At 41.2% G+C, this 23,121-nt stretch overlaps 1 protein-coding gene across 1 annotated transcript in view; it reads right to left on the bottom strand.

The window, feature by feature from the left end:
* The window catches only part of LOC308291020 (transient receptor potential cation channel subfamily M member 4-like), a gene marked incomplete at both ends in the record, with an annotated part of 32,707 nt that extends 12,659 nt beyond the window's left edge, over window positions 1-20,048 (bottom strand). The window contains 11 exons of the mRNA XM_080732935.1: window positions 455-583; window positions 2,114-2,206; window positions 2,515-2,748; window positions 4,218-4,339; window positions 7,547-7,649; window positions 9,787-9,926; window positions 12,878-13,058; window positions 15,562-15,744; window positions 16,944-17,100; window positions 17,999-18,060; window positions 19,947-20,048. Of these exons, the coding sequence (XP_080589061.1) occupies window positions 455-583; window positions 2,114-2,206; window positions 2,515-2,748; window positions 4,218-4,339; window positions 7,547-7,649; window positions 9,787-9,926; window positions 12,878-13,058; window positions 15,562-15,744; window positions 16,944-17,100; window positions 17,999-18,060; window positions 19,947-20,048 (1,506 nt within the window). The remainder of the gene's footprint in view (window positions 1-454; window positions 584-2,113; window positions 2,207-2,514; window positions 2,749-4,217; window positions 4,340-7,546; window positions 7,650-9,786; window positions 9,927-12,877; window positions 13,059-15,561; window positions 15,745-16,943; window positions 17,101-17,998; window positions 18,061-19,946) is intronic.
* Between the last annotated feature and the right edge of the window lie 3,073 nt (window positions 20,049-23,121).

The raw sequence follows: 23,121 nt of genomic DNA, 5'->3' as shown, positions 1-23,121 counted from the left end.
CCGAGGTTAAGGTTAGGGTTAGAGTTAGGCATAGTATTCTTAACAAATTCGGACTAATGAACCTTCGGACTAATGCCATGGCACCGCTCTCTCACTTGGATCAGCTGGGAATGTGCCGCGTTGGGGAGCGGATATACAAACACAATCGCTTCGAGAGTAAACACCGGGCGGTATTTCACAAAGATGACCAGTGACACAATCCAGCTCTTGCTGCCCGTGAGTGCATGCACAAACGAGCACGCTGCAAGAATTTCAGGGTCCACAGAGTTTATACATTTAGGTCCCCAAATATTTGTGTGATAGGACCTTTTTGCTATGTTATGCTTATTAAGTCAAAGGTTTACAAGTTAATAAGGTTAGCATCGGCTGTCATGATTCAATGAGGAAGTAACATAGCCGAGTTCGAATCCCGGGTGTTAAAAAAAAGAAGATCTCTGAGAATCAGGTGTTTTACCTTCTCCCAGAAGATGTCAGCCATGTCACTGCGGTTCTGTAGGACAGCCCAGATAAAGAGATCAAACCAGGGGGATTCACAGGGCTCATTCCTGTATGAACATTCTCCATCCAGCAGCTCTTTGGCACGCTGAGGAGAGAAGAACAGAACTATGAAGAGGAAATGGAAGATAAGCTTTAAATGACCAATGTTGTCCATAGTGTTAGTAAGTTAATCACCTAGAGAATAAACATTTCTCCAGGGCTATTTGTTTACATTTATATTACTGATCAGGCCTTCATTGACTTGTGTTAAACAGAAGAAAGCAGTTATTAATTTGATAAAACAAACTGTGTAACAGATTATTATAATATTACAGGATAGTAGAGGCTGGCTACTAACTATTAAACTGCTATAACCTTTAAACACCATCATTACTACGTCCCTAGCCTCGGAAACCCAGGCTTATTTTGGCGATCGGAAGAAAAATAAGCCTGGGCAATCACTGTTGGAGGAAGTGTAGAATTTCCCTAACCAATCAGAATGCAGAGGGGCGTAGCACCGAATTCATTGACGTCATGACGCAGCAGCGTTCTCTGCGCTGAGCAGAGGAGCAGAGGGGGGTGGGGGGAGGAGAACACATGCTCTTGGCCGGAGACTCCCGGAGAGTTTCTCCGGGTCCGCCCATCTGCATACAGAAACTGTCCACGTTAGATCAGAGTGCTAGATCCCTAATTATGTCCCTCTACACTAAATACAGTATCTTCACCGAAAATAGAAAATCGATAGCTCACAACACGCCACACGACTGCAGGTTGAGAGCTGCTATTTTCACACAAAGTGTTCAAACACAGAACAGGGACACTAGGGTTCATGTTTAAAGAGAGGATGAAACAACATTACAGTATTAAGGCATGTTTTCACTACAGTTCCGGATTTGTTTTACGGAGATCAAGCGCAGAGTAGCTTATAATTAGCAGTCATGGCAACAGCGCCGCTTGCTTGAGTCACTTGACTCGCTTCGGTTTGTTGTCTGTCTCTTTGTCTAACCTTGCGTTACTCTTTCTCTCTCTCACTGAACCCTACAAATGGATTTAACAAGTTACAAGACTTATTCTTCATGCAACAACACATAAGGTTCAGAAAGGATCGCTGATGCAACGTGTTGAACTTAGCGGAGGAGGAGAGGTTCCGAAAGGAGCTATGTTGAGAAATCATTGCACACTGCCAGCCAGCCATGGACACAATGCGACTCAATGTGCTACATTCGAATGCAATGCGATTCTAGCAATCTAGCTTAAATAATGAATGCCCTTATCGCCTTATGCAAGGTGAAGCTGTACTTTATTTCTTATATTCCTTTACATTCTGATCTTTTCAATCCCAAATAATGCTTTAACTGTTATTATTGGCTCCTTTCAGCACCTGCTTGTCCAAAAAACGTCAAAAATCACGGTACCTGTATGTGTTTTCACTGCAGGGAAATTTGTATTCTCCCGGTACTTTCAGCAAAAATTACTAGGTAGTTTGCCGTGACATTTCGAACACCAAAACTTCCGGCACAAAAAATAAGTGGCAGTTTTCACATGGCGTGAATTTCTAAATTGCCGTAATAAAAAAAAATAAAAAAATAAAAGTTTGGCTCTGTGAAAACGGGGCTTTATATCTTCAAAAGAATACCTCCAGAGCCTTCTTGCCAGAGTCTTCTAGACCCAGAGCAGTGAAGTAGAACGGCTTCTCTTCACCCATGAACTTCTTCAAGACCCCTGACACCTGGAGAGACAAAGAGGCAAAACGATGAAATAAGACAATCCTGTCACAAAGGACACATTTTCTTTATTTCTTTCTTTCTTTCTTTCTTTCTTTCTTTAGTCAGAAAAAAAAGATTCTTACAGTAAGTTGTTCAACAGAATTATCAAGATTATATTATTCACCAATGAATTACACATTAGCTTTGTATTACAATAAGTAGCTGTCAGTTTAATTCCTTCCACCGACATTACAACATTAAGTAGTGAGTGGTCATCTCCTCAGAACCACTGATCAAGGATTTTAATATATTTGTCTAAATCTAAACTCACCTCCAACAGGCTGATCTCTTTCAGAGAGTCTGAGGTTCCCAGTCTCTCCTTCAGGTGCTCCATTAGCAGCTTGTAGAGCAGTGTGTCTTCATTCGTTTGGCTGTAGAGTGTCTCCAGGAGGCCATAAGTCAGGTGTTCCTCGAAGTTGAAATTCTTCTCAATGAACAGACATACTGTGTACGGTGTCTTGTCATTGTTCAGTGCGAACATCATGCAGTCCTTCAGAGCTTCATCCTGTTGCGATTAAACATGCGATTAAACATGCAATTAATTTAGATTAAATAATTACAAAGCCTCTAATTAATTAGATTATTTTTTGTAATCAAGTCCCAGCCCTAATATTGATTGATTGATTGAAGACTTTATTAGAAGTTTGCATAGGAAAAGGTACAGTTTCATGACGGTACAGTTCACTGGTACAAGGTCTACTAAAAGGAGATCCTAGAAAAGACTAAGCTTATTTCCACAGGAAACCATTAAAGTATCTCATATACAGTAACATTGAATGACAGACACATAGAACTGTGAAAGAAGTTTCTCCCAAGGTAAGACTAAGACATCATGCTTTATATAAACCCTATTATATTAAGCCTAAATGGTTCTGCTGCCGTGTAGAACAGTTTTTAACAGTTTTTTTTTTTACTTAAAAAAAGTAATTTCCTGTGAAAAAAAAACAGTTTTTCCACCCTAATGTGTGCTCCCCCTAGTGGTGACAAAGTTAGGCGCCGGTGGTTGCGTGCCTTTGGGTGCTAAAAATGTGTAATTTAAGTCTGTTTAAAAATAATTAACATGCCCACATGGTTAACTGCGGCCGGGGCTTACAAGCAAGCATCGATAGGCTACTGAACATTCATGTCATGAATTAAAATACTTTTTTCCAAAGCTAACCGGTGGGGTCTGGGGATTACATTTCAAAACAAATGCACGTTGCTCTAGAATAGAAAATGATCACCGCGGGGGGGAGCCGGGCAACGAGCAATGCTAGATTTGAGGAGCACCAGTTACCTTTGGCTTTATTTCTTTACATTTTTCCAAATAAACTTTTTTTTAAGCGCTACTTCTCCCACAGTTTTGGTGGCACGCACTTGAGCCATATGTCAAATTGACCGGCTTCAATAATTTGTGAATAGATTTTCTCCATTGACTTGAAGGGGAAAATGCAAAAATGTAAATATCCCCAAATATGGAGGTGACTGACATTATAGATGTCTGACATCATAGACCACATGAAACTGACAGAGTAGGCCTATGTCCATATATGGGCATTCCAAGATGTGGGCTTAATACTCATGACATCAGGGATCTCCATATATTGGCATAAAATGGACAAGGACGGAATTAATTTGCAAGGCAACCACACTTGCAATTTCCCAGAATTGCATCTTTCTAGTTCCAAATCTACAGTAGGAATATGTCTCTACCACTAGGTGGCAGTTTTCATATCCAGTGATTATTAAGGGTACAACAATACATGTATTCGTATTGAACCGTTCAATACGAGGGTGTACCGAACCGAATGACCCTGTACCGAACAATACAATACAATACCACTCCACATCCACGTTCCCCTGGAATCCCCTCAAGGACCCTAGGTGTCCGCAGAGCCCACTTGGAGAACCACAACCCTAGAGGTTGGGTACCGTATTGTTCGTATTGCACCCTTAGTGATTTATAGGTGTGATTGTTGTGATGTTGTTTCTTACCTTCCAGTTGATGTTGATGTCGTCATCACTGATGTAATCATTGGAGAGCTGCCTGCAGAAAAAGTCCACTCTGTTCCATCTCTTTGCTAGAATCAGCTCCCCACCGTAAGGGAAGGTATTACCTGATGCACAGAATGGATGGTCAGAAGTTTTACTTTTACTGCAAAAGAATGAAATTCATCCATGAAGTGACTCACCACTGCACTTCTCACTTTCTACCTGGTTGTTTTTACATCATACTTTCATAGATGGTCTACCGGTAGTGTCCCTGCCTACACCCTAAAACAACCAGAATGACAATATCTGCTTCTATCGCAAATCAGCATCAGCCTTTTATAAGGCCTTGTTATATGCTGAAATAGAATAAAGTGAAATTGTCTGCGCAATATTCACATGTAACTAGAAATACTATTCCTTCGAAACAGTGTGGGCTCGCTTCCAACCAAAATAAATAATAGTAAAAGTGTCAAGGTCCCAGGCAATGCTCCCTTTCATTTTACTGACGTAAAATGGTAATGGAAATACAATGTAGACAAGCAGTGTTATTACATGAACTTAACGTTATGGACAATTAAATCAAAATAAAATTAAAACATAATGTGGACGGGTAAACAAACAACACAACACAAGTTTGAGACCAGTAGCATGTAGGGAACTAGCCCCTTACGTTTCTGAATTTACCTTTTTTTTTATATTTTGATGACGGTAAATACAGTCACTTGCTTGTAGATTGGGTCTCTCTGATACGCAACACTACCACTGTCTGGTCTCGGACTAATACAGCATCGCTCAGATGTTGTTGAGATTGTTTAAAGATACCCAGAACTGCACTAGCAGAGCGCGGAAACGTGTGCGAAGCGCCGCAAATCGGCGATGCCGTTAAGTATCATTAATTTATCTGTGAAAATTTAGCAGCTTTTTCCAAACTGTCTCTCGCGTCACATGTCCCGCCTCCCCACGGCGTCTTTTGGCTAGCTGGTAGTGTCAGCCTGTCTCTGATAGATCAGAGGCGGTAGCCAGATAAGTCGACCTCTTTCAAAGTCGACCCAGACTCGTTTCCCAACGGGTCTGAGGCCTTAAACTAGATGCAGATCAGACTAAAATCAAATCTGTGCTTCTGGGGGTCCCTGGAACAAAAAAGTTTGCAATAGGGGTCCATCCGTGGAACAAACTATTTTGAGATGGGGGTCCACGGCCAAAAATACATTTTGGGGGTCCTTAACCACTGATAGGCACATTCTACAAATGTCTTCTAAATCATAACAATTTTCTGAAAAAAACTTATGTGGCCATCAGTGTTTCTCAAACTTTGTCATGTGAAGGACCCCCAGAATGATATGTATTACGGACCCCCATCACAAAATATTTTGTTCCAGGGACCCCCAGAAGCAAATATTTGATTTTTGTCTATTCTGAATCTAGCTAAGGCCTCAGACCCGTTGGGAAACGAGTTTGGGGTCGACTTTGAAAGAGGTCGACTTTTCTGGCATTCATCAGAGGCAGGCACGTAGCCAACCAAACCGCGGGGATGCGGGATATGTGACGTAACGAGGAAGCGAGAGACAGTTTGGAAAAAGCTGCTAAATTTTCACAGATAAATTAATGATACTTAACGGCATCGCCGATTTGCGGCGCTTCGCACACGTTTCCGCGCTCTCCTAGTGCAGTTCTGGGTATCTTTAAACAATCTCAACAACATCTGAGCGACGCTGTATTAGTCCGAGACCAGACAGTGGTAGCGTTGCGTATCAGAGAGACCCAATCTACAAGCAAGGGACCCCACATTCACCGACGTCAAAATACAAAAAGAGGTGATTTTGGGGTCCCGAGAGGGGCTAGTTGGGAACTGAAGTTATGGCTGTTTAAAGCCTGGGAAGAAAGAGGGGGGAACTGTGTGTAGTGTGTGTGTGTGTGTGTGTGTGTGTGTGTGTGTGTGTGTGTGTGTGTGTGTGTGTGTGTGTGTGTGTGTGTGTGTGTGTGTGTGTGTGTGTGAGAGAGAGAAAACCAGTAATGGACCCCCTGGAAACACATCACGGTCCCTCAGGGGTCCTCGAACCACACTTTGGGAACCAGCAATGGATCCCCTGGTACTGTAGGTACAAGTACTTATATACTTGAGTAAATGTTCCAATCAGTAGAGTGGAGAGGGACATTTATAGATATTTATAGTTTTAACTCAGAATATATACATCACACAGCTTAGATATTTGGATCAAATCAGAGAGCAGACCTGTGTGAACGCAATGATATAAATAGCATATCTGAAGTGTGAACATTGCAGCCACAGCGCCTTAACATAAACATGGGTCCCTTATGCTCTGTCTACACTCTGTCCCCACTCACTAAACCCATTGGAAATGCATTGGGTGCTTAAAGTTAAACATTTTTATTTTTTTATAATTATTCTACAATACATTTCAAAACGAAAAATACAAGCACACGTGTCCTCAGTAAGCTGAACACATAACCATTTGAATGGTGTTGAAAGGTGTAAGCGTGTAGGAGATGAATCGCGCCAAAGTTTTGAGGAGATACTGACTAGTATAGTATAGTATAGTATAGTATAGTATAGTATAGTATATAAATAATACAATACAATAAATAATACAATACCCACAATAATGTCCCTACTCTTCTATCAGGGGTAGAATTAATTGTGTGTGTTTTTTTCTTTTTTTTCCGACCCCAGGGAGTGGTATCTCAAAAACTAAGGCCCTATTTAAAGTTGTACCATGTAACTTTTTTTATAAAACAAATCTTAAAATTGTCCTAACTGTTAAATCGCTAAAGTTTTAGAACACCCACTCCGTGAATTTCAGCCTGTAAAGCCTTCTCTATATATGTAAACTGCGATCCTTGCTGGGGACCGGATCTCGCGCCAAAATTGCGTCATCACACTACCGGCCAATCACAGCGAGGGTTATACAACTGCCGGCCAATCACAGCGCATCTTGAAGTGGGGTCGCTATGGCAGCCATATTTGTTGTCGCCCGTTTGTACCATCCCTTCTCTAGGTAATTTCGCCTACCAGGCAGGGTGAAGGAGTCCGTATCTCTGGAATTACTGAACGCACAGGAACAAGGGACCCCTCAAAAGATAGATCTCAGCGAGGTGGAGGCAGACGCGGGGGTCTGAAGGTACGAAAAACGGCCGAAAGACGCGGACGCGACCGCGGTTTGCTATAGGGCTAATGACCACTATTGGGCATCTTACACAGTATAGCTTTAAGTGTTTGTTCCTGCACTAAATGTGCTGTAGCCCACAATGTTTTTCACCTCCCAGAAGTAAGAACTATTACATATAATATTAATTATTGTTCTATATTGTACCTGGCATCAGGGCTTTTATCATGACTGTATCAAAGTCTTCTGGTCTGTCCTTCTCTTCATGGTAGAATGTTATCAGCTTCCTGTTCTGGTAGATGCTCTGAACCTGGGGGTCAAGTTCAAAGGTCACGGCATGAGCAAATTGGACATTTCTTTGCAGATTTCAACACATATGGACAAACCTGCACCTTCACATGAACACAGAGATAACACACATTTAATTTAAAGTAATTAAACCGTCTTTTCCCCTCTTATATTTGCTAAATACAAGACACAAATACCTATTTTCTATACAATTAATTATTTGCACTGCAAAACGATTCGATACCGATTATCTGCATTGTAAAACAATACGATATAAAGCCAAAACGGTAAGATCTGATATGAGGAAGATATGAGACGACAAGTTCTGAACAGAACTTTTTTTTATTGGCCAGTTGTGTCTGACCACCATCTATGAAGATGACAGTGACAAATGTAACAAATAGTATCATTAAATATCATTAAAACAATCATTCATTAGTTTACAATAAGTGTTAAATGCCTTTATATTATGAATAGTACTGTAATCATTTCTTGATCGCCTCTTATCTTGATTGTTAACAGGTGTGGGCCCGCCGGCCGTATTTTGACAAACAATCACGTTTAGACAAGCCTCTGTGTTACTTGCATTGCCAAGCTGTATACCATTTTAAAGCGATTCTTGTGATTCCGAATCCGCAAACCATTTGATTATAGCACCGAAACTCACGCCGCAAACAACGCAGAAGTCCGACATAAACAAACAAACAAATATTCATAAATCTGCTGCTACTCACGTTTAAAATTGGATTGTACTCCAACAACATCATATATTTCCACAACAATGATGTTCTTGTGTAGAGGAAGGGTAAACATGATAAAATCCATTGATTGTACAAAGTCCAAACCACATTTTCTGCCAAGAAACCTCTGTACAACTATAGTCATGCATACAAGCGTGATGTCAGAGTATGACAATCCTTCATGTGTTTTTGCTTCTAAATCCAGTTCAGGTTTTCAGTATTACAACTGAATACTATTAAAATGGCTTCCAAGCTCCATACAATGATTCACACTTCATTTCAGCCAATTGGAGCTTCTAGTCCTGTCTCAGTCGTCTCCCAGTCCCCCAATAGCTACCAATAGTATGTTCTCAGAGGAGGTCCATGACTCCGTTTCCTGGCCCATATATTCAGCCAATGGCAGCAGGTATTTCTGATGACTGGCACTTCTTATAGCCAATGGAATTCTCCACAAAATGTGTCTACTTTATTTTGGCTGAAGTGAACTACAATACCCAAAAACCCCTGCGTAACAGCACTACTGGACGTGCGTAAATACGCAGCAAAGCGCCGAATGTCAGACCAAGAGTGTTAGGGCTGTCAGTAAAATAAATAAATTAAATCATAATAATAATAAATAAATAAAAATAATAAAACATTAAAATAAAAAAAATCCAGTCTATTAGCCCTTTTTGACCTTTTTATATGATATATGCAACTGTCTCCAAATGAAAACGCATAAACATACACTTAGTAAAACATGTGTAAAATATTCATATTCTGTAGTTTTATCATGTCCTTTGAAATTGGGCTAGGTAAGGCTTCAAAACGTGGCCACATTGTGTTTTTCAGCTCCTATATGATAATAACAGTGTTATGCAGGCATCTATTTACTGAAAATATTTAGGCGAGGATTAAAAACCTGCTATTCCAGTAAGTTAAAACTTGCATTACTCAATGTCAGTTGCACACAGAGTGATTATTTATTTCTGGGTAAAACTTCAAAATGTTTCCTTCAAAATGAGACCATGCCCAATGCATTACTCCAAATGGTTTAAAAACAACTATCAATTTACTTTGGGTACGCTGAGTATAGGCGTTTTTTGCAAATTATACAGGATTGTTAACAAACATGGGCCGCTATGCTCGATAACAAGCTTGATCAGCCCAAAGCTCCGGGTAATCCGGGTAATCAATACATTTGTTATCAAGTTTGTAGCGGGCCCTTGTTTCGAGCTCCATCCCTAATAACAACATTCTCTTCTTGGTCACTTCTTGGTCACTATCTTCCTTTTATTTTCATCTTCATCCTCAATGTCAATGACAACTAAATATTCAGATTCCCGCTTCACACGACAAGCCACCAGGCTCTGCTCTCCCAAGTGGATTTCCAAATAATAATCTCCCTGATTACAGGTTCAGTCTCATCACTGCTCTTACCTGTTCAACAAGTTGATCTGTCTGGGCTTCAGAAGGGAAGTGTTTCTTGACCAGTTCTGTCACTCTAACAACATCAGCAGCAGAGGCAGGTGATTGGTTCTCCAAGATGTCACTCAAGAGGTCAGCCACACCTCCTGAACCTGCCAACACCAACCAGGGTGTGGCGTTCTTCAGAGACAGATCCACCCTCTGATGAAGATATGAGAGAGAGAGAGAGAGAGAGAGAGAGAGAGAGAGAGAGAGAGAGAGAGAGAGAGAGAGAGAGAGAGAGAGAGTAGGTTATATAAATACTATAGGCTTTTACTTTCTTCCAATGTATAAATAAATGATACGTCATTTCTGGTTATTGGTTTATCTGTTGTCAGTGTTATACATATGTGTCCCAATCTCACTGAGAGCCAGTCATCTCGGAAAGTACAGCTTTAGACAGGGACTGAAAATACCTTTTTTTTTTTTTTTTCACTAAAATGTGATAAAGCCACTAAAGCATTTCATAAATTTCAGGCTACATTTCACTTAAACGCCAGAGCTTAACTCTGCATGTAAATAAGACTTTTTTAATTAATGTGAGAGATCGTCAGGTCATTTGCAGGTTAGACATTTATTTAAAACTTGAATATCTCAAAAGTAGTATTTCAGCATGGCATCATTCTATAAGCCATATCTTCAAAACTGTTGGGTCAATCTCCACAACCAATATATCATTTTGTAGCTATGATCCCCAGCTTTCAAATGAAATGAAACATTAAAATGAATAAAAATCCAATGACTGGCTCCCAGCCAAATTGGGACACATATATAGAATAGGACACAGACAAGCTGGAGTTGTCAAATACAGTACCTAGCTAAATACCAGTAGCTATGATGACAAAGATAAAAATAAAAATAAAATGTCTCCTGGCTCTTGAAAGTGAAATTATACTGTATACAATCATTGTAATGCTAATGATATTGGATGAATAGATATATTATAGTATTAAGAAGCAGTGATTGTACCTCCAGCATGGACAACTCTCCTGATATGAGCATGCAGAGGACAGGGATGGTAATACTGCTGCTGTCTGTAAGAAAATAAAATGAGAATTCTATTCAATCATAACTCGACTGAGAAATGATCTCTGTCTGCAACTTCACTGTAATGTTTTTTTTTTTATTATTATTATTATTTTTGAAAACCTATATTTCCATGTCAGTGGTGCTCAAACCTGGATCCCCCATCTCAAAATATTTCGTTCCAGCCCCTCCCCCCAGAAGCAAAATTTGAGTTACAAATGTTTGTTTATTTTGCACACATTTTCATGACTTTTCAAAAATAGCAGACCTACAAGCTTGTATATCTGCTATTTTTCAATAGCTAAAGTATAATATAATTAAGGCCCCTTCACCTTGGGCCCTACTAACACAGTCTCACCATTGATTGATCATGCCGGAACACTGAAGTAATGGTGCGCCGGCTGCTTTAAAAAGCTTTATTCCATCGCAAGGGAGCGAAGGGAAATGTTTGATGAGAACTGCACAGACGAAGGTAAACCAAAGTAATGCAAACGTTTGAATGGATGGACCTTAAAGGAGCAGTTCAAATTTACCCCCATTGATTCTGGATGGGGACCCAAATGCATGGGCCTATATGGGGACCCAAATACAAGGCCCTTGAATTTGGGCCCCATCCAGGCCCCTGCATTTGGGTCTCCATCCAGAATCAATGGGAGTAAATTTACTCTAATCGTTTCTTTTTTTGTCTTAAGAATGCAACGAATACAAATAAATAAATAAATAAATAAAATACTCCTGAACTACTCCTTTAAGACGGACAAAGAACACTATGCCGAACCTGTGTGTTGCTTTGCTCCTTTCCCTCTGAGATTTCCTTTTGGATGGGATTGAGCTTGAGTTTAACAAACTTTCAATGTGTTACAGTGGGGTGCAGTGCATGCCACGGTCTCACCACAGATCTAAATGAATATATCGCCTAGTTGTATTTTATTGTTATGTTATGTTGGTTTAAGATGCATTGTGTGAGTTTTTAGAAATGAAGACAATACATGGGATATGTGCAATTATTTGAATGTGCGGGTCATTCTATTTTTCATATGAAGTTTACAAAATATATTATGTACATTTTATTGATTTAGTTTTTGTATTCATGATCTTTTTCTTTAGTTTTCACATTGAGTCTCCATTAAAGTAAATCTACAACTCATCAGTCAGACTTACCCTCTTTCATGAACAGCTGGGGCTCATTGCTCTCTGTACAGTACAGTTGATTTATAGCTATTATAATTATATTAGGGGTGTAACGATACATTTTAACAATGATACGATACGCATCACGATACATGGAAGATATTGGTTCATTCATGGCAATATGATACGATTCGATTTAATTATTTAAAATCGATATAGTAACTATTTAGCAAAGAAATTAAATCTGTGTGAAACGTCAATAGTGCATGCGTGCGTGCGTGCGTGCGTGCGTGCGTGCGTGTGTGCAAGCGTGTATGTGAGTGAGTGTGTTTGTGTGTGTGTGACAGAGGTTGTCACGGTAAAATCTCACTCACGTGATGCCTAATGGGCGTTGGGTGAAATCATCCGGCAAGGGCTTCTGCCAGAAATATGGGTTGGGAGCCTCGCCCAGTAGGGGCCCTCTCCCAAGTGAGGCTTCCCCTCCCCTACTGGGCGGGGCTTCTGGTGGGGTTTCTTTCTTTTTACAGGGATCGGGCGTTGTCCTGTTCTATTACAGAAGCCTCACTAATCACTAGACTCTCAATCCACACCTCCCGGGTTCGCATCCCGCATAATTGTTGCAAACATAATAGGTGTTTTTAATGAATCTATCATAGTTAAAATGGAGTTTGAAGTTACAATGGGTGTATATGGGGAAAGGTCCTGGAGGAGGAGGTCCTGGTAACATTTACATCAAATATCTAAATACTGAATGAAGCTAATTAAAACGGTTCAGAGTGTTCCCAAAAGCCTCATTACATGATAAAATTACCAAAAACTATTTTGAAAGTGAAATATCCCTTTAAGTTTTTTTACATGGGAATTAATTCCACTAACAAACAAATCATCAACGTCCACCATCTCTTACCATCGGTGTGTTGTGTGGGGATGTGTTCCTCGAACTTGACCCTGAAGTTCTTCTCTCCTCCTCTGTGACCTTCTCTCCCATCATCCAGCAGCAGGAGGGGACCATGGTGCTTCTCCAAACAACAGGAGGCACTGGTTTTGTTCTCATCAGAGTACTGAGCAGGTTTAAGAACGTGTCTGCCCTGAGATGGAAGAAAACAGGAATTACATCTACTAATGTAAGTAGTTATGTAATAGTAGACATTTAGTAGTACTGTTATTCAGGGGATTCTGGTCAGTCTAAGATGGGGGGGGGGGGGGGGGGGGGGGGGTCCATATGAACTGACTCCATATGGATCAAAGACAGGAAGTTGTGAATATATTTAATTAAAAAGGGTCAATATTTACTAAACTAAAAATCCACATTGTCAAAAACAATTATATCACATTGTATACTCAGTATTTATTATTGTTAGAGAGTGTCAGTAACATAATAAACAGGACATTTAATATCGGTACATACAGTACAGTATGGTACAGTACAGTTAAGAATGTGGTTTAGATATAGTAGGATTTCTGTAGCAAGAATGATCATTTTATGAAGATTAATTAAGATTAATGAATGAATGAATGGTTTTTATTTCGGTTCAAGGTTAAAATCCTTGTAAAAACAATAACAACATAAAATAAAAAATAAACAATAATTCAACCGAAAAGGACTAGGCAGAAGCCGAAGCTTATAGTGCCTACCCTTTTTGTCCTTTCTATAATTTTAAATTCTTAAATCATAAACAAAGTCCTTGTAATGTTATAACAAAACAACACAAAAAACAAAAGAAAAAATTTAGCAATTTGCATTTCTCGCATTAATATAAAATTTCATCTTTTACAAAACAGTTTTATACATATTTACTACATTATCTTTAAAGTTTTTCTTGAACAGGTAAATAGAACTACACATTTTAAGGTCATTATGACAATTATTCCATATTTCTCGTGCTCTAAATGATGTACATCTCTTCTCTAATCAGATGGAGAGATGTGTAAACAGTGTTTGTGTGTCATGTGTCAATACCTGGTCGACCAACCGTTCTTTGTTGTGCACAGCGCCCCAGGGAGAAATGGCCACCGCCCAGACCGTGGCGCCCCTCACCGCCTCTCCTACACATCTCCCTACGCCTTCATCAATGCCTTCTGTCAGTATCCAGGGCCAGCCTCCTCCTGTGTGTGTGTGTGTGCCGTGCGTGCGTGCGTGCGTGTGTGCGTGCGTGTGCAAGCGTGTATGTGTGTGAGTGTGTTTGTGTGTGTGTGACAGAGAGAGAGATACATCATTGCAATAGAGAGTTTGTTCAGTAACAGTGTTAAATAGCTCTATGTGCAGTGGTGGAAACAGTACTCTTTTTACTTAAATAAAAGTATCAATACTCAGTTACAAGTAAATGTCCGGTATCAAAAAATTACTAATAGGGTTAGTAAATAAAGTAAAAATACGTTTTTTTGCAGAATGTCCCATTTCACAAGTTATTATGTCTAAAGATGTATTACAAATATTTGAAAATAGCAGATCTACAAGCTCATAACGCATCGCAACATATTGTGAGCTTGTAGATCGGTTACTTTCAAATAGCCTACATTTAAATAGGACTGAAGTGGTTTACTGTATGTACAGTATGTGTTCTAAAATCTAAAACCAACCAGTAACTAAAGTTTTCAAATAATTGTTGTGGAGTTAAAGTACAATACTATATATTATATTAGCCACTGAGATGTAGTGAAGTAGAAGTACAAATATAGAAAATTGTAATTAGTAACTTTACACCACTGATATTGTGATAGTAATCCCTGTATAGAGTGTACCGTATGTTCAGTAACAGGAGTCTCCCTGTCTCTCCAGCTCTGTAATCCATCAACAACCTAGAAGTTCTGCTTGTGGTGAGGCAGAGAAAATAATGATATTTATTTGAGCAAGGCATCAGAGGGTGACATTTCAACACTCAGGTCTTCAACAGGGTTTTCAACCAGGGTGATGATGATTAGTCACACTTAAGTAGAGGCTGTGGGTGGCATTCAGATCACTCTGACCAATGACTACGTGACTATGTCACACATCAGAAGATGACCTTAACATCCACAGCATCATTATGCAGATCTACACACAATGACGTCTGTTGAGGATGTTAGATCATCCTCTGATGCCTTGCTCTAATAAATGATTGTTTCATCTGAAGACAGGGTGCCTCAGTATCTTTTTCCCTATACAGTCCGCCTCACCACAAGCAGAACTTCTTCTATGTAGAGCTAACTGTTCCACTGAAGAGCAGAGCAGCTGTTTGTAAAGCCACTGTGACTGAACCCAGGCAGCTGTTTTAAACTCATTTAATCCAATCAGGAGAGAGAACTCATACAGGATACGAGTATGAACAAATGGAACCTGAAGTGATGAAACAAAGAAGTTCAGGATAGAGAATCCATTTAACAACTTGTATTTTATAAAGCTCCAATTGTTCTGCTCACTGCTTAGTGTTATCACTTAGAATTTCACCTTTTACACACATGTCACACGCGCACGGACGCACGGACGCACGCACGCACGCACGCACGCACGCACGCACGCACGCACGCACGCACACACACACACACACACACACACACACACACACACACACACACACACACACACACACCTGGTTTAGCCAAGGTTTTGACCAGTCCCTCTCTGATGACCTCCTGGACCCAGGGTTTGACATCTGCACTTCCGTCTCCTCCCACCACAGACACCACCAAGGGGGGTCGGTCCATACCCCACCCATCATCATAATACTCTCCAAATCTCCTAGTCATCATGTCGTAGACAAGGGAGGGTTCAGTGTCTGATGACAGACCCAGGAACTAGGTGATCAAAGAGACAAATCAGAAAATGCCAGTGATGGTAATGATCATCCTAATACACTCTCAACTGTCATATCAAGAGGGTGTGTGTGTGTGTGTGTGTGTGTGTGTGTGTGTGTGTGTGTGTGTGTGTGTGTGTGTGTGTGTGTGTGTGTGTGTGTGTGTGTGTGTGTGTGTGTGTGTGTGTGTGTGTGTGTGTGTATTGGGATGATTCTATGAAATCATCCTCAGGAACCTTAAAGCAATAACAACCTCCTCTTGACTGAATCATGGTAAATAGATGATGGAAGACAGAGTATCATGAACCACAGAGAACATTGGGCCCGATTCACCTACCTGAACCTACTTAGGAACGTTCTTACGAAGACATTTCTTCTTAGACCCTTTTAAGTTGTTTTTTAAGAAGATTTGGCATACATCAATGTTTTCTTAACTGTGATTTGTTCTTATGTTAAGAAAAAATCGACGCACACTATAGAGCAGCTGGCCTTTTAGTTCTTAAGTGTGACATGTTGTGCAAAAATAATGTATTCTTTATAGTTTCTTCAATTCTACAGTTGTATAATAATAAATCACCACAATATTTGTATGATATCTTTAGAGCAGTGGTTCTCAAAGTGTGGTTTGGGGACCCCCAGGGGTCCTTTAGGAAGTTCCAGGAGGTCCACAGTAAAACGAGGAAGAGTTTTACCATTTTAACCCAGTTTTAAACTTTCTTTGAAAATAGCCTACAAGCTCACAACGTATTACCATTACAGCCCATTTTGAGCTTGTTGATCGGATATTTTTTAAACACTATGATAAATCTTGAAAAATCTTCCCAGGCAGAACATATTTTCAGGTGGGGGTCTGCAGAATGCATGCCAATTTGGGTGTCCTTGACATGAAAATGTTTAGAACAACTTTTAGACTAGTTTTCAACAGGTCTGAAAATTGCATCCCACCGAAAATGACCCCTATGTGGGGCGTCTACCTATGATAATTGGTATTACCTGGCACACCCCTTCAAGTTACGAGGATTGGCATTCATCATGATAAGAACATAGTTAAGAACAATTTTGCCTTCCTATGAACGTTTCATGAATCTGACTCAACTTCTCTTAGAATGCACTTAGGAAGAAATTTAAGAACAAGTTAAGAATAAAGTTAATAACTTATTGGAGAATGAGGCCCATTGATCACATCAGTCACGCACTTACAGCTTTGAGGTAAGACACTCCCTCAAACTGCAACCATCCAAAAGCATCAGTGGGCCGTTCAGAGGAGTGCAGCTCAGTGGTCCACTCAGTGTCCTCAACTGTCTTGATGTCTGTTGGATGTCTGTCTCTGGAACGTCCACACTGACACCGTCCATCCCTGATGACATAACAGGACAATACATCAATACAACACTGCTTCTCAAAGTGGGGTCTGGGGACCCCCAGGGGTCCTTGATTGGGAACCAGGGGGTCCCCAGCAAAATTAAGAATAGTTTAAATACTTAAACCCTATATCTTACAGATATTCAAAAACAGACGATCTACAAGCTCATCATAACGTGATACGTTGGGGACCCACAGGGTTCATTGAGGCGGAACCAGGGGGTCCCCAGTAAAATTAAGAACAGTTTAAACACTTAAACCTTATAGAGATATTCAAAAACATCGATCTACAAGCTCATCACAACGTGACACGTTGTAGATGTTTTCAAATAATGTGACATAATGACAAATGTTAACAGTCTCCTCTAATGAGGGTCTATTAGCTCTACATCTTTTCAGTGGTCTATAAACACAACTTGAACAAATGGCTGTGTTTCCAGTAACCTCTCCTACCAATCACAGTGGTATATCAACACAAAGTGCATAGGTTCCAGCAGGGGTGTTGCACCAAATTCTGGGCCCTGGGTACAAGGATTCACTGCGGGCCCCCCATGAATGTTCTTCATATGGGGAGGGGGTTTCACCCATTTAGACTGGGAACACATTATTTTGTGCTTTAACTATTGAAAAATAGCAGATCTACAAGCTTGCAGCGCGGCACTCGCTGTGCCGCGCTCTCCTCCACCTTGGGCCCTAGAAACTCAGTCCTCTCCTCTCCTCTCCTCTCCTCTCTCTCCTCTCCTCTCCTCTCCTCTCCTCTCCTCTCCTCTCCTCTCCTCTCCTCTCCTCCCTCTTAGATATTATAATGTTATGTTACTTTATTTAATATCCAAATAGCCTAATAATAAAAGTTCATAATAATATCATGGAGCAAGGAAATGGAAACCCTTTACCTGGAAGAATCTGCTATGAAGGTGTTGCACTCTCTTTTCTTGAAGTCTCTTGGTCTCCATCCCTGAAAACATATTAGACACAGGTTATGATTTGTTATTATGTACATAACATTTAGGATATCTGTCGACTGCATATACAGATATTCCATTTCAAAACCTCACACGTCCTGCCATTGGAAAGACAGTAGATTTCCAGTGGATTTGCAGAACATTGAGCTTGTAGATCAGCTATATTTATGGCCTTCTCTTTATGACTTTAGTTTAAATCTACCTTTGAAGGTGAATTCTGCTTTTCAAAGTTTCTGCAAAATTACACTCCATTCTCCATTAAAATTAGAAAGGCAACATAAAACAGGGAAAGAAACCTGTGGAAAAAATGCATTTGCACATCTGTAGGCTGTGTCGAACAAACTTTGCGTATACTAAAGTAATCCTATACCTATTTTTTTTTTATATCACTGCATTGTTCTATTGGAATTTAGAACATTTCAAATACATTATAAAAAGTAAAATAAGAAAGTACACGCACTCACACACACCCACCCACCCACGCACGCACGCACGCACGCACTCCCGGGGGAAACCTCATTAAAAAAAATGATTTGTGTTTGTGTCCCACAAAACGATGGTTTAGTGATGAGTCATCACTTTTCACAGTTTTGTGGGGGCCATAGCCCACAGAAAGTTTTTTGTGCAAAACAAATGCTTGCAATGGATTCAGCATCATGGAAAACCCTAGTTTGACCCCTCACATGCTACTTCCCTGTATAGTAAGGTTAATGGGACACAAACTTTCATTAGTTTTTTATGAAGTTTCCCCCAGGAGTTGAATTTCAACCTTTGGAAACACATTGGTGAAGAAATGTCTTGGTAACAGTTTAGTTCGCAGATTTTCTTATGTTTCCCTTAGAAATACTGAATCAAAAACTGTCTGGAGCAGGGGTCATCAACGTTTTCAGGCCAAGGACCCCTTTGCTGAGAGAAAAATTGTGTTGCAGATTAAACATATTCATATTTCAATATTCATCAGCGTAGACTTGTTCGACAGCACTATAAGTGTATGTTTGATTAATGTATATTTTCAGACATTCAACACTTGAAACGTTATTCTCGCGCTAGTATAGATCTGCTATTTTTGGCTAATGTTTCATCCAGAATAGGGATGCTAGGGTTCAAGCGTTTAATGTAAAAACATGATCCTAGAATACAAAGATTTGGCGGGCCCCCTGTAGTAACTCTGAGGACCCCCAAGGGGTCCTGGACCCCCTTTTGAAGACCCCTGGTCTGGAGTGAAACACAAAAGCCTGAGTAGACGTTAAAATGAAGATAACCAAACGTGTTGGAAAGTGTAGATATCCCTGTAAAGCTCTTCATAAAGAACATATTTCATTGGTGTGCCCGCCTCCCGTTTACATGCAGATGTTTTGGTTCTTGGTTAAAGTTCTACATTAAGCTTTAAAGTTATTAATAGTAAGAATAGCGCCAATTCTTGGCCATCTGGCCAGTGATGTATATCAGACCAGTTACCCATATATGGAGACGCCTGGTACCCATATATGGAGATCCATGTACTGTATAGGGTACATCCCTTTTATGCCCATACATGGAGATCCCTGTCTGAGCCAGCCACACAGATATGGGCTGTCTTCCTCCATATATGGACATTCCCATATGAAGTCCTGTTAGATATGGGCTTAATATTGATGAAATCAGTTATCTCCATATATGGGCATAAAGGGATGCTATTTGAGTGGTTCCCATGACATCACAACATACAAAAACAATACAAAATATGCCATACATGGATATCCCTATTGGAACCAGCGACACAGATATGGGCCATGTCTTGGCGAACCACAGTGTCAGGCGTGACATACACGGATATGTGGACAAGATGTGCTGGTTTTCATAGTAAACCTGCGACCTATGGTCCCATTAAATAACTCACCTGGTGGTGGTCTTCCTCATTGAGCCCCTCCTCCCTGCTGTATCCAGCATCTTGAAGTGGGGTCGTCTCCTCCATCTCTATCCCCACTTCATGGCCGTTCATCTTCTCCTCTTCTGTGTCTCTGGAACGTCCAACTCCCTCTCTCCTTCTCTCCTCCAAGGATGTCACACAAAATTGGTGTTATTAAAGGAGTCGTTACTCACGCCATGGAGACTTGAGTTCCCTATAGTGCGCACCTTTCCTGCATGTAGGTGTGTGTGTGTGTGTGTGTGTGTGTGTGTGTGTGTGTGTGTGTGTGTGTGTGTGTGTGTGTGTGTGTGTGTGTGTGTGTGTGTGTGAACCTATGGAATCAACTCATGACAAGCATTAGAAAATGACATCACAGGTCATGAATGTCTTCGAACGGCTGGTTCTGAACCTACTGAGACCGGCGGTCAGTGATCACCTGGACCCCCTTCAGTTTGCCTACCAGGCTGATATTGGGGTTGATGACGCCATCACCTACATGCTCCATAAGGCTCTCACCCACCTGGAAGATCTGGGCAGCACAGTCAGAATTATGTTTTTTGACTTCTCCAGTGCTTTCAACACTATCCAACCGTCTCTGCTTGCGGAGAAGCTTTACGCTGATGGGGGTGGACAAGGGCTTTGTGGCATGGATCACAGACTACCTTTCAGAAAGACCACAGTCTGTGAGACTGCAGAGCTGTCGGTCTGATGTGCTGGTGAGCAACACGGGGGCCCCTCAAGGAACTGTGCTCTCACCCTTCCTGTTCACTCTCTATACATCGGACTTCCGCTTCAATTCCAAGACCTGTCATCTGCAGAAGTTCTCAGATGATACCGTGGTGGTCAGCAAGATCTCGGGTGACAACACGGCTGAGCACGATGGTGTGGTTAGGGACTTTGTGCAGTGGAGCGAGGCTAACCATCTCAGGCTCAACGCAAGCAAGACCAAGGAGATGGTGGTGGACTTCCGCACCTCCAAGAGAGTCCCCCCGGTGCCAAGCACCATTAACGGTGAGGTGGTTGAGCTCGTGGATAACTACAAATTCCTCGGAGTACACCTGAATAGTTCACTGGACTGGTCGGACAACGCGCAGGCAATTCACAGCAAGGGGAAAAGCAGGCTGTTCCTCCTGAGAAGACTGAGATCGTTTGGGGTGTGCAATAGGATGCTACAGATGTTCTATCAGTCTGTCATGGCAAGTGTCCTCTTTTTTGGTATAACATGCTGGGGTGGCTACAACAGAGCAGGTGACACGTCTAACCTAAACAGACTGGTGAAGAAAGCAGGCTCTGTTGTTGGGTCCTCTCTGCAGGGGGTGGAGGAAGTAACCAGGGTGCGCACAGCGAGGAAGCTAGATTCCATCTTGGAGAACTCCTCCCACCCCCTCCATCTAGAGATCACCAGTTACTGGAGTAAGAGAGGAAACGACCGCTTTACCTACCCAGGACGGAGATGTGAGAGATTAGGAAAATCTTTTGTACCGGCTGCCCTTAAGCTGTACAACGAGACACATAACGGACGCTTGAAAAGGTCTCCCTTCCTAACTTAGACTGACGGAACCATTGCTGTATTGACTTTGACCTCTAAGGAACTATTGCTGTATTGACTTTGACCTCTAAGGACCGTCCAGGAAGAGTGCTCATTTGCGTCTTGCGGTGACACGCTTCCTAGTTTCTTCTTTTTTCGCACTGATTTTTGACATTGCACTAGGCCTATTAGGTTGTGTTGGTAGTTTCTGAGTATTTTTGCTTTATTTAACAATGACAGTGAGATACTTGTTTGCACTAACTAGCATTGACTGCTATGGTCTCTTTTGCAAGACACTTTATGTATACTTATTCGCCCCCTCCATGCGCGCAGGGGGTAGGGGGGGACGGGGGGGATTAACACCTCCACTTTTTTTGGGTGGGGGGGATATCCCCTCCAGTGTTCAGGTCCAAGAAAAAGCCGCAAATATGATCGATTATACTGTACACACTGAGTAGTTCTCATTTCAAGGCGTATTACTGCCCTCTAGAGGCACAGTCCCACCAGTGCAGTCACAGTGCAGTCGGCAGCTCAGCTCAGCTGTTCTGAATGAGTTTAATTAATGCAACGCGATAGTGACAAGCAGGCAGGCAGTGGCAGAAGGAGACCGTCATTGCAGGTGCTGGACCTGCTGCTGGTGTGTGTAGGCTAGTCTCACATCATTCTCAGTCAAAATGAAACGGTCAAAAAACCAAAAAACGATAACGTCGTTCTTTAAATCAAGCAACAATGTAAGTACCTTTGAACAGATGCATAATGGAAATGCAATTTCGTTTGTCAACACATTTTAAGTTACGTTTCCTCTTGTTACTGTGGTTCAATAAAAAGATCTAATATAGACTTAATGAATTCATGTGTATTTCATTTTAAAAATGCCTTGAAATCTGCGTAAAACAACTGTGTAATTCAGCTCAAGTGGAGGGGATGTGTCCCCCCCTCCTCGGGGGGGACATACGCGCGCGCGCGCACATACCTCCCAGATGTGTCCCCTTCACTTTTAAAATGCCTCCTGCGCCCCTGGCCCCCTCTATTGATGCACCTTCTCTTTATTGGTACTGTACTGCTCTTGTCTTTGTTTTGTTTTGTTTTTGAGTGGTGGTCTCCGCCACTCCTGTAATTGGGTTTCAAGATGTTACTGGCCGTGTATGTCTGTCGCCTGCCATACCTCTCCTGACCACACACACAGACCACACACACACACACACACACGTTAAAGGAGGGGCGCTATTAAGCAGGGCAGGCAGACAACACTCTCTCTCTCTCTCACACACACACACACACATAGTCCTTAGGCTCAGACTCAACATTTGACATATCGGTACCACCTGGGGTGGCAAATTCCAGTTGTGATTTCTTTATTCCTATACATCTCTAGATTAAGTTTTCATATGATAGACCTTGCAGACAGGTAGCTTAAGTGGTGCTATCAGCTGCTAAAGTTACCATCCCCCTTTGAAAAATGGCATTTTAGACACAGGTACATATCTTTTTATTAGCTCATGTTCAGGACATATTCTACTGTTTTATATTATATGTTTGGTATCATTTGTAAGGGGACACCTTGAGCTTTCATTCAAGGCCTTTTGTGAAGATGTATGATAAGTAGAGTGGTCACTGGAGCTATTCAAACCTTTAATA

The sequence above is a fragment of the Nannobrachium achirus genome, assembly GCF_963921795.1.
Source record: "Nannobrachium achirus genome assembly, chromosome: 9".
In the NCBI taxonomy this organism is placed as follows: domain Eukaryota; kingdom Metazoa; phylum Chordata; class Actinopteri; order Myctophiformes; family Myctophidae; genus Nannobrachium; species Nannobrachium achirus.
Note: the sequence above shows the minus strand (reverse complement) of the source record. Positions and strands in the feature narration are given on the sequence as shown.